Below are 12222 nucleotides of genomic sequence, written 5' to 3'. Positions count from 1 at the left end.
GTTTGTGGTGCTTGTTGGCCTATGTAGTGCTATTGCCTGTAATGTAGTTGTCAAAGTGAAGTGATGTTGCACTAGCTGTCCTCAATCAACCACCAGCAGTGGCGTAGATTGAACAGATTGTTGGTGAATTGCAGTGCAGTGGCAGAGAGTACACACTCTGTGAGGAATGTTTGCAATCAGAGCCACTTCAGAAACAGATGGGCTGCTCATTGGGCACACAGGACACCGAGGACACCCAGGATCCATGAAACAAACAGGGGTGCACACGTTTAGCAGGATTAGGAAAACTGCAGTGTGACTCCTTTATCAGGCTTTGTCTGTTTCTTTGTTTTTCTGTGTGTGTGTGTGTGTTAAATGTGTGTGTCTTGCTCTCTCTCCATCTGGCCCACATCAAGGAATTCTGTTAGCAGTTTTATTTTACAGTACAGAAACACAATGTTTACTTTAATTATGACAATAGCATAGTAATTTGCTTATTCTTTGGGGACAGCAATTCATTACAGCCACACTTGGGCTTGTTGCACTGGCTGTGCTCTGTTGGGACCAGAAGGATTCATTTTAACCAAACAACAAGGAAATAACCACTTACAGAGAAATAGTGTATGAGCATATAAACAATGTGAACAGGTGTTCCTTTTAAAACAGGTTATGCCTTACATGATAAACATCTGAATGGCTTGAACAAAAAAGTAAACTTATTCAAATGTAACTTTTCTAATTTTTCTCCCTGTGGTTCCATTTCACTTTATTTCATCATCTTAATCATCTTAATTTAACATTAGGTAATTAGCTAGACACAAAGTATGACTGAGGTTGAATGTCATTAGGTTTGGGGTATTGGACAAATTAAAAATATTGATCCAGTTATTAATATTAATCTTTGGGTCCAGCTAAGCTTGGATTGCTTCCCTCTATATGTGCTGCATGAGGGCCAGTGGTGTCTCTTATCAAATGCATTATTTGGTTAGCAGTGACATTTGCATAAAGAGCTGAATAATGTACTATAGCAAATGTGTTGATAACACCAGCATATTTATAGCTGTTGAGGACAACATAGCTCTCTTATAAAAAAAACTATCCAACGATGCAAAGCAGACAATCGATCATGAGAAAGATTTCTGAGCAGTTGGGCAGCTTGACAGGCTGTATCTGTTACTTCTCCAGATATTAAAAGTGACAGTGTCTGAGAGGAACACATGCCTTTCAGCTACAATGCTACTTTTCTGGTCATACATATTGATTAGTGCCTATCAGATATAATGGACAGGACTAATTATTTGAAGCCTGAAGTGAACTGTACAGTATAGATAGCTCTAAAAGTCATAATGGAGGTTTTAAGCTTGAAAAAAAAAGTCCCCCCTCATTAGTCAAGGGAGCTGAAAAGGAAAGATTCACAGCTGAAACAATTGATGTCAGTCCATGGTGCTTCTTTCTGTCCATTTTCTAATATTCATTGAAAAATGTTAATGATGTGATGTTTCTGTGTAGCAGAACATGTGTTTGATTTCACAGAATCACTGTCACCATATATTCTCCATGAAAAGAGGCCCCAGTAGATCAAATGGAAGCCCTCATGTAAAGGATTATAAGGGATGACACTATAAAAAACTCCACGTGCTCTGTCTAGAGGTTACTGAAAGCCTAATGGGAAATATGTGAAACTATTAAGTGATAAAAACAGAGCAAGCAGGACTGAGGGAAAGCGGATTCACCAAAAATTACAGTACTTAATCAAAAAATAACTCCTAAGCTGAACATCACTGAGTAATGATATACCAGTGTATGGACACCCGTGCAGCTCTCCATTGTCTGCTATTTCTCCACTATTTTAAACCCATTGAATCAAAAGCCTGTGTCTGTGCATAGTTGATCATTAATAATAAACAGCAACCACTGTGTGCAGGCAAGAAGTCGTGGCTTAAAAACGGAAGAGAGGGAATAAATATGCATCAGGAGAAAAAAGGCCCGAGATTTTTTCTTCTGTGTTTCCTCCTCAGCCGGAGAACTCAGCTGCAGCAGTCTTGACTCTCTTTGGTCTTCAATATACCACACATGTCTGTATTATATGTGTTAAGCCTAAATATGGTGTATTTGCATACAAACTGCATGATAGAAGAGTTAGAAAATATGTTTTACTTGAATAAAATGATGTACTTTTTAGATTGTGCTTTCTACGTACATAGAATAAGTTGCTTCTGTACTTTGCAGGAAAACATTTACCTCAGTCTAACATTCAGGGCTAAGTGCAAAATCCCCAAGAGGCTTCAAAATAAAGTTTACTTTCAAATAGCACTAATCATACCCTGGGGTGATTTAGAGTGCTTTCTGAACATGCATTACAGGCAAAAGCGCTGCCTTGCCAGTGGTCATAGAGCACTCTGGAGCACTGATTTTTTTTTAAATTATTATTAATATTATTTTATTTGGAATGTAGTTTCTTTGAAAGGAAATGGAGTACAGCAACTAGAACAGCACAGCAAGATGAACCAGTGAGCCAATGGAGCCACTGTTGTTGACACTGACATTGCAACATACACTATGATGCTATAACAGGAGTGGCTCCATCAATTATCAAATTTAAGGGATTAAACAGTATTTTTGGTCATAAAAATAGATGTTTATTTGCATTTAGTTGTAGTTTTGGGACAAATCTTTAGTTATTGGGCCATGTGTGCCTTACGAAGTAAAACAATGCTAACATTCAAGATTTTTCTTTCCGTTTAATGAGTTTGTGTTGCTTTTCATACTTAAAATGTCACAGTTATTTCAGCATCTACTTTTTTGCAAGACACACAAGACCTCCTTTTTAGTATTCAGGTTCAAATATTGAGATTTGTCTTTGAACAGCCATGTAATGTTGTGTTATGCAGCTTTTTTATGCACTTTTGGTCATATCACAGTGGGCTGCAATCCACTGACAATAAGCAAACTAGACTTATGTATTTTCAGTATCTTGGGTCACATTTGTTTTTAGCTTAGTGTGGGTGAGAATGATAAAACAGTAAGCCGTTTCTAAATCAAACCAACACCTTGTGGGATTGGCAGTCCAAACAGGGGCAAAAACATGTTACAACATGAAATAATGTTAGGTAGTATCAGTAATAATAATATCTAGTAAGATATCTACCTAAAACAGTTGAGTGCTTGCCACTGGAAATCACTGGATGTTAATGAATCTATTTATGCATTCAGTCTATTTAATGTTCCTTTGTTTTGTCCATCCTCTGTCAGGTCGCAGTAAAAAGAAGGATCATTGCCTGAATGAGAAGTTGTACCCACTAGAGGAGACAGAGACCTGTCCCTGTGATGAATTTTTGTCCCAGCCCTATGGGAACTGGTCTGCTTGCATCCTCCCTGATCCTTCAGCCCCAGGGTCCCTGAAGGGCTGGATGAGCCACCGAGAGGTAAAGGAGTGTGGCCAAGGTCTGCGCTACAGAGCTGTGGCTTGTATTGACCAGCAGGGACACCTGGTCAACCCCACTCTCTGTACAGATTCAGGTAGGACTAAGTATAAATTATGACTGCTATGATGACCATTCACAAGCCCAAGAAATATGTTGATCTCTCTTTGAACTGCAACAGCATCTACTTGCGACACTTTAAAAGAAACAAGAAAAGTAGGCTATAGTACTGCATGCTTGCAAGGACATCTATCAAACACAAGTCAACTGCATAGAATGAAAACACTACAGTATAGTCAAAGTATAATAGAAACTATAGTAAAAATGTATTGAAAAGGTCATTACTATTCACTGTGTGCACTGCTGTATTGCTGTGACATCAGGTGTGTTTATGTTGGCGAAGATCTGTCTTCTGACTTGGATGACCATTCTATTGCACTTTTCTATGTCAGAGGTCAAGCAATGAATTGTATTAATCCCCTCTACCAAGCTTTGATTGGTTGACTGTTTCTCCACTTGGCTGAAACTTTTACACCAGTGGGTTCAATACCAGATCTAATGAAATCACAGAATAATTCTCAAATGTTGGTGCCATTTCAGAGGTCTAGAACCAGAATAACAGCATCATTTCTGCTTTTTTTAAAGAATTAAAATCACTGCCAATTTAGTATTATATTGAACGGTTATGGACCCAACATGCAAACACGAGCCAGGAATCCAGAATCAGAATCAGTGAAACATTTTGATTTCATGGTGACTGGGGGTCTGTGATGAGGGGATATCCTGGGAGGTGCTGGGCTGGTGAAAGCAAAAAGCAAAAAAATCAGTGAGGATGAAAAGATTGGACATGGACATGGCAGAAGTCCTGAAGCCGAGCAACAGATTGATCACAAAGAGCAGAATTAAAAAAACAAAAAAAACAACAGAGTTTGGCCATAACATTACCACTTGGGAGACTCTAGATCTGGCAGGGTGTGGGTGGTTGAGCTGGTTCTTATATACTGTTCAGATGATGAGATGATTTGTAGCAGGTGTTGTGGTAAATTGGCAGGTGTGAGAAAACTGGAAGCCAATGCCCAGCAGCACACACAGACAGGCAGAGACAGACAAGATGAACATGACATACAGGAAAACAATCAGAAAAACACTGGACTGGGAAAGGAAGAGGCAAAGCTGCATTCCTAACCTTTAAAAGCATTTTTGTGCAAAACTTCATTCTCTGCTGTTTATGTGTCATTTGTGTAGGGTAACCCCTTAGCAATAGTCTATTTAGTTCAATAAAAAGCAACATATTCATTACATTTTAGTGTGAAAGACATTTAATTGAATAATTCTAATAAAGATATCCAGACACAGCATACACACAAAAAGCAGAATAAAGTCTGAAAATCCTTCAGCAGTTTTAGCATGGTGTGTTGGCGCAGTGTAGGAATGAGACACTCATTAGTCAGATAATTAGCTCTTGGTATCACAGTGAGCAAATCCAAGGTCTAGCGAAGCGCAGGCCAGTGGCATGTCTGTCTGACATTATTACTCACTGCAGACACTGACCAAGTCTGAATCAGGCCTCTCCCCTCCTTGTCTGCCAATGTTCAATTTCAGGCTACACAGTGGAGGTTTGCCACATCCCATGCCCCCTAGACTGTAAGCTCAGTGACTGGTCAGCCTGGTCAGCCTGCAGTGCATCCTGTGGCAGTGGGTTGAAGATCAGATCCAAGTGGCTCAGGGAGAAAGCTTTCAACGCCGGACGCCCATGCCCCAGGCTGGATTTGAAAAACCAGGTAAGGCATACACCAATGCTTGTAGAGCTATACCATCCTGAAAGAGGGAAACAAAGTCTGAAAGGTGACTGTTATTATGACAGCATGTAGATGAGACATTGTTTGACAGCATTTTTTTATCCAAATTAAAAAATACATTTGCTCATGTAAAGTTTATGGACATTAGAATAATGCATTTTAATTTTCATATGGTGACACAGACGAAATGACCGAACAGAGTTGACCCCATCATCCATTGTTGTCCATACATTGTTCTCAAGTCACTTTCTCCTGGATTTGATTGTTCCCTGGAACTCATACATATGAATGCAGATGAGGGCAATCTCCACTCATGTTCACTCCCATAGTACATTTAGAGAGGCCATGCTAAATGTATACAAATTAGTTTACATATAGAGTCCTCGATGTTTTACACAGACACACAGCATTTTCTCACTGGGAACATTTGCATGGCACATGTAGTTGTCTGCATCTTATTTTTTATTTTTTTACACATCTCCTGTATCCTTTTGGAATATATTTTCCTCTAGCTCTGGCTGTGTTGCAGCTCAATGACTGTCATAAATACACAGTGGAGTTGTAGCATTCTGCACACATTTCAATGACAGGGTTTACTACCCATCAGCCAGCCGGACTCCTGGGCGACCTCTTTATTTTCTGGTCCCCAGTCGGTCCAGATCATTTCCCTTGCAAGACATGCCCTTTCCTTGACATAAAAACAGGAAGTTGTTAAGTAACAAAAAGAAGGGGGCCGAGAGGGGGTAGTGGACAGATGGGAGCTTTTGATATCCCATAGTTATATCCCTAGCTCGGAATATTTAGTGACAGCATATCTCTCATGGGGTCATGGTTTAAAGAGGGGAAGTGTTTTATGAACGCTGCCTCTATGCTTGAATGGGCTTGAAAGGACACTTCAGTTTGTAGAGGTCAGTATGAAAATGAGGCATGGCTGTGTGAAAAATTTCCCAGTGTGTTGTAGTGAAGGTTTGTGTACAGATGGTTAAGTGCCCGCTAACAAGGTCTATATGGCCCCTGTAGTTATGCCCTGTAATAACCCACGGCATTGAAATTAGAGCTGTTGCCAACGCCCTCGCGAATGTACCCCGAGGGTGGACAAGGGCTCATGGTTAACATTATCAAATTGGCCATTTAAAGTGAAGTACATCTGTCCAAAGTGTGAGTGGAAGGATACTATAACCTCTACTTTAGTTCAATGGGCATTGCTGTTATGACAAGGAGGAAATACCCAGATGATTACAAGGGACATTATCACTGTTCAGTCTTCACACTTACATTTGGTTTGTAAAGGTTCATTTAGTCTCTGTCAGTTTATGGCATGAGAATATTCACATTCCTAATTCCTTTCCTCCTCAAACACTGGCTCTCTTATCACCCAGTGTTAACTACTCTGACCAAAGTACAGCCTCTCTCCCGCCAACAGATGTTTCCCCTCGAGCCATGGTTCAGAAAGTGACTGGGGTGACAGAGGTGCAGTTTACAGTGCACCACAACTCATCCTCTCATCACATGGCTGAGTGATCAAGAAAGATAGGGGGAAAGATAGTGCGAAGAGAGACAGAGAAAGAGAAAGTCCCACCATGAAAATAACGAGCAGAGTTAGCCACATTTGAGCGCACCGTTGAACATATAGAGCAATGTGTTTTTGCTGTTAATTAGGTAATTTAAGATTCTCTGCATTGGTACAATGTGATCAAGAGCAAGTGCAATCGAGATGAATAATTCATGTATCACCTCACTGAAAATATGTCATTATAACCCCTTAAGAATTCAATGAGAAAGGAATAATTAAGAAACTAACTTTAAATGTAATGGTACTAATTATATGGTAGGTATGTTTTTAATCAGCCATTTTCTAAATCTGTTTGCAAAATCAAATCTTAGCAGTCGCGATGCGTACAGCAGTCCTGTCAAGTTTTTCTTTTTTTTTTCATTTATTCACATTTAGGCGGTGTGAATGGGACTGTAATAACATTAGATCTGTTCGCAGTCCATCCAACCTTGTTATCTAAAATAGCCTTTGTCAATCACATCAGTCAGTCCTTTTCTCTTGTAAAACATCAAAAGTGAAACATCCTTTGAAAATACCAATATTGAGCCATCGTAATCTCTGTATTGCTTAGCCACTCGTGCAAGCTAAGCAGAGATTGTGGTATTTAAAGGTGTTAGATCAGACTCAGACAGATGAACAAGAAATGTTGTGTCTCAATTAAGGATAGCTGACTATCTGTTATGCCTGTAGTGGATTGTTAAACTATTAAAATGCATGCAAACTAAACCAACTTAATTTTGTGTAACAATCTGATATTGTGATAGCCCTAATTTAAACAAGACTTTGTTTTACTACTTACTTAAAATATTATGTACTGTATAATATATCTATCGTGATTTTAAAAATGAATATAAAACTACCAAATGCTGACAGATTGATGTTACAGGATGACTATTTGGAGCCATATCAAAGATTCCCTGAGAGACTGCTGCAGAGAGCTCAAAAAATGTCAAAGCAGAGCTCACAGAGAAACACAAACTGGATCTATAATTACAGGAGACATTTGAATTTCATCAAAACTCCCAAAAAGTGTTTGCTGCCAAATGCTGAGATATCAAGTTGTATATGTGCTATTTCCATATAATACAACAGGGTTCGTCTTGACTGTCTGTCAGGCACTGTGACAGTCAGGTAGTTATTTCGCATTTTTATTAATGTCCACTCCATCAACTCTGGCTCCGTCCTATGGAGACGTATTCTTCTTGTCCACCTCTGATGCTCCTCTGCCATGCGGTGTTTGTGGTGGGAGGTTTGAGTGTGTTTGAGAGAGGTGTCTCTGTGTGGGTGATGAGCTGGCATGGGACGCTGACTTCACTTTTTTTTAGTTTTCCAGTTATGATGCAACTTATGCAACCTTGTGCAGCTTATGGAACAACTTCTTTTAATTGTGTAGATCGAGTTGATTGCTGATTTTTCTTCTTTTGCTGCTGTGCTTTGCTGATGTGTGTTATGTATCTCTGTGTGTGTGTGTGTTCTCGTAGGTGTTTTTCATCTCCTTAAAACAATATGTTACATTTCAGTTAGTTCATCTTGGTACAGACAAATTGAACAATTAAGGGCATAGTATACTCACTAAATATCAGCAGCTGGAACATGCATGCACAGGTTTTCTCATGATCTTGTAAATCCTCCTGTTTATTTTGCAAACTGGCGTGTGGTGTTTCTATATGAGTTTCTATAAATGTCTACCCCAAGACTATCACCTTCTACAGTCACTTTAAGATCATCATCATTTCCATGAAATCACATGCTCCTATTTATGGACTACAACAAATCATCAATATATGGTTCATTTGTGCTGTTGATGTGTTGAATGACTTGTTGCAACTGCAGGTCACAGGGGAAATGAAACAAGATTTGTTGAATGCAGTGTTTTGTCTCGATGCCTTCTGTTCCAACGATGGCTTTTGCGTTGTGAATGAATTTTAATAAGCATTGCGGTGCCTTAATGTGACTTCTCAGCTGTGAACGTATTTCTGGTAACCACTTCTACATAAGAGTTCAGCAGAACATATTATCAGATAGTTACCAGTACAAACCACGTGTATCACATGGGTTCAAATGACTAGAGGACATTAATATCACATCAGTCACTGGTCAAAGTATGGTTCTGCATCCTAGCTGCTAATGCTGTAAATAGCTTTTAATCAGCAGGTTTGCATGCCATCAGCTCCATCACACCACTCCCTGACAGATTTATGGAGTAAACAATCACGTGTGTGCTCCACATTCACTGCCGCTGACAGCGTTCTGCCTCCGAGCAATGACCGATCTGATATTAGTGGTTACCCACAAACACACACTTTAAGGCAGAAGTTGGTGGTTTTCAGTGCTGTTGGATCCCATGTGTTTCACAATTGATTTTATTCACTGTATGTAGCTCCATTGTTAACACTGAATTCACAATCTCACTGCTTTACTTCACCAAAGTAAGCATCTGGAGCTTTCTTGGTGCTTAAATACCATCATTGAATGTCTTGGCTCAGTTCAGCTGGGTGTTTGTCTTCTTGGCAAATGTAAGTAAGCTATGAGACTAATGATGTTGCCAGTGCCTGTTTAGAGGAACAGGCAAGAAAACAGTCAAATACAGTTCATTATAGGCATTAATTTGTTGAGGGGTTTTCATTGCCTCCCACAGAGCTGCTTCTGGGCGATGTCATGTTGCCTGCTGGTATAGCTGCCAAGATGAGCTCTTATGTTGCTGCTATCTATCCCTGCTCAGGCTCATGGTTGTTTCTTTTTGGCCACATTGAGATGCATCATGGCATTGGTTACAACAGCAGTATGTTTACTACACATGTCGACATTTGGTTAGTTTCAAGGTTTTTATGTTGTTTCCTATTGTTGTTGGTATTGTTGTAGTGAGATTCTTTTTGTTATAGTTTTGGTGAACTGATGTTTGTAAGGATTAATATTCATATAGTCTTAGTCTTAGACATTTCCCTTGTGTAATTGGCTTCAAGGCAGACACAGCATGGCTTTAGGCCATTGCATTCACATTATATTTCCTACACAACAAATCAGTATTAAAAGTTATGGGACAGCTTGCTCTGATATTCAAATCTCATAAATTAGGCCCAACCAGCTGAGCTCTCATTAAACTTCTTTGGATTAACTGCTGGACTATGATTACACTCATGAACTCGTGGCCATCTGCTGTTTATCAATGCTGCTTTTCATATTCCAGGACTCTTGAACTTGTAATTAGAATAAGTTATGAACTATAAAGATGATGTGCCTTAGCAATTCTCTTTATTTCACCAGATTGTATATTTACCTTGATGATGGGTGGTACATTGATTGAAAGGCTGGACAGTGGTCCCAGTCCAAGCATTTAAACACCCTGGGAAGGGTTGTCCTTTCCCCTGACATGGTGAGCACAGCTATGTATCTGCTGCTGTTTTCGCTACCAGCCATGTCTCCTTTTCTTTTCACTTACATCATCTGGAAAATTACATCTGCAAAAAACAACTCAGTCACAGTTCAAGTCAAATTCACCGGAATAGTGACAACTACTTAGAATTTTGTGGAATGTATCTTCTGTCTCCAGCTCAATGTTCAGTTAGACTTTAGCCAGTTAAATCAGAGTTTAGCAGAAGTTAAATAATTTAGGGTTCTATATCTTGCTCAAGGACACTTTGACACGTTGACAGGGGAATCTGGTGATCAAGCTGTCAACTGTCTCTGCAGGTTGATGGAAAACCCTCCTGCTTTCAGAGTGACAGCAGCCTCAAAGTGGACACACACAGGTTCTCCACTCTTACAAGCAGCTGAGTGTTTTTTTCAAAAACTAGGTGTCCTAGATTGACAACATAGATAGATACGCTCTGCCCAAGAAGACTCTGTGGTGGCATTAGCTATCTCATTTGTTGTGGTCAGCTGGGACAGTGACATTTTGACTACAGACAAAAAGAGACAAATTAATGATGGACATCGGCTCTGGGGCACTCTTTGGTTTGCCTACAGTGTGAGGTTAAAGACATCCTGACCGAACTATCCATTATGGGCAACACCTTCCATCCACTGTTTAGGACCACAAGTTCTTTATGGCAGTACCTTTGGTGCCAGCATGCTATAAGTATATAAAAGAGCCTCCTCCTCCCTGCTGTTTTGTGGCTCTACAGTACAACTACTACACTCAATGACCCACAGTAGCACCTGGACTCTAAGACAACCATGACATTCAGGTGTTTTTAACTGCATTCAACCTTTTGCTCACAGTTAATCTTTCAATATTTGGTGCTGTTCTCTTGCTATGGTACAGCTACTCTGTTTATTACCCCATTCAAGTATAGTTTTGAAATTGTACAGGGAAAACACTAAAACTATGAACGTAAAATAATATGTTTTATTTTTGTATTTATCACTGCCTGATGCTTCTTTTATTGTGTATATTACTTCCTACTACTGTGTTTTTACTGCTTTTACTGTGCTGGTTCTTTTCCTTATCTTAGTTTAATTTAATTGACCCAGTCCTCGGTTGGCTTCACCACCGTGGACTTGCAATTTATCAAGATTTGTCAGTGAATTCACAATAGATTAGTTTTTCTCTTGTCAACTGTTTTGGTATTAGTGGAAGAATCTGAATTATAGGATGGCGTCTGAAGATGAGGTGGCATGAGCAAGAGGCAACACCAGAAATACAATTTTTGAAGAAACTACATATTTGATAGTTAAAGTAGCTATTTAGAATAACAGTTTAACATTTTTACTTTGTTATTTTAATGGCTCACTGAAGATAAAATGTAATACATTATCTAACATCTACAGCAAATCTCATAACAATTAATCAGTGTCTTTTTTATTCATCTGCATGCTGTCCCTCTGTCAAGCCAACAACAGCCCTTAGCAAGTCTGAATCTCAAATATCCGAAAAAAGATAAAAGAGAACAAATGCTAGATTTCTTGTTTTTACCTTAGTGCACCCAGGTGCTAAACTAATTTCTCTCCTTCATTAGAACGAAAGACGTTTAGAGCCAGCTGCTGATGGAGTTTCCTAAGGCCAATGAGGTGTAATTAACGTAGAGCAGTGCTTGGGCATGTGCTATTCCCCCCCTGTAGGCCCAGCCCAAAAAAAAAAAACGAGGTGTCTACGTGCATTACAAACCATGCATATTGTTAAGGCAGTCTGGAGTGCTGCTATGCAGAGAGGCTACATTTTGGAGCGTCTTTATCTTTGTTTGAAGCCTCTAGCCACTTAGACGGCCCTTAGCATTTACCTCAGATACAAAGGTTAATCATAGTTTCTATCTGGTAATTAGAGAAACATATTGTGTTAAGTTACTGGGTGAATATTAAATACATGCTTATCATTTGATAAGTGGGATGGCATTTTTAGAGACGCAATTGTTGTACATTTGCAATGAGCTTTATAATCTTATAAAACATAAATACAACTACAAAGCTTGAGTCTTTACTCAGTAATTTACTCTGTATAATACTCTTTTATTTGGCTGCAGTCATTTTCTTT

General features: G+C 39.3%; 1 protein-coding gene across 2 annotated transcripts in view; it reads left to right on the top strand.

The window, feature by feature from the left end:
* Positions 1-12222, top strand: part of thsd7ba (thrombospondin, type I, domain containing 7Ba) — a 159626-nt gene that overhangs the window by 121131 nt on the left and 26273 nt on the right. For both annotated transcript variants that reach the window (XM_019268917.2, XM_019268915.2), the window contains exons 15-16: positions 3232-3498; positions 5004-5182. In XM_019268917.2, coding sequence (XP_019124462.2) covers positions 3232-3498; positions 5004-5182 — 446 coding nt within the window. The remainder of the gene's footprint in view (positions 1-3231; positions 3499-5003; positions 5183-12222) is intronic.

This window comes from Larimichthys crocea, chromosome XVIII, assembly GCF_000972845.2.
Source record: "Larimichthys crocea isolate SSNF chromosome XVIII, L_crocea_2.0, whole genome shotgun sequence".
Taxonomy (NCBI): domain Eukaryota; kingdom Metazoa; phylum Chordata; class Actinopteri; family Sciaenidae; genus Larimichthys; species Larimichthys crocea.
This window is presented reverse-complemented; position numbering and strand designations above follow the sequence as displayed.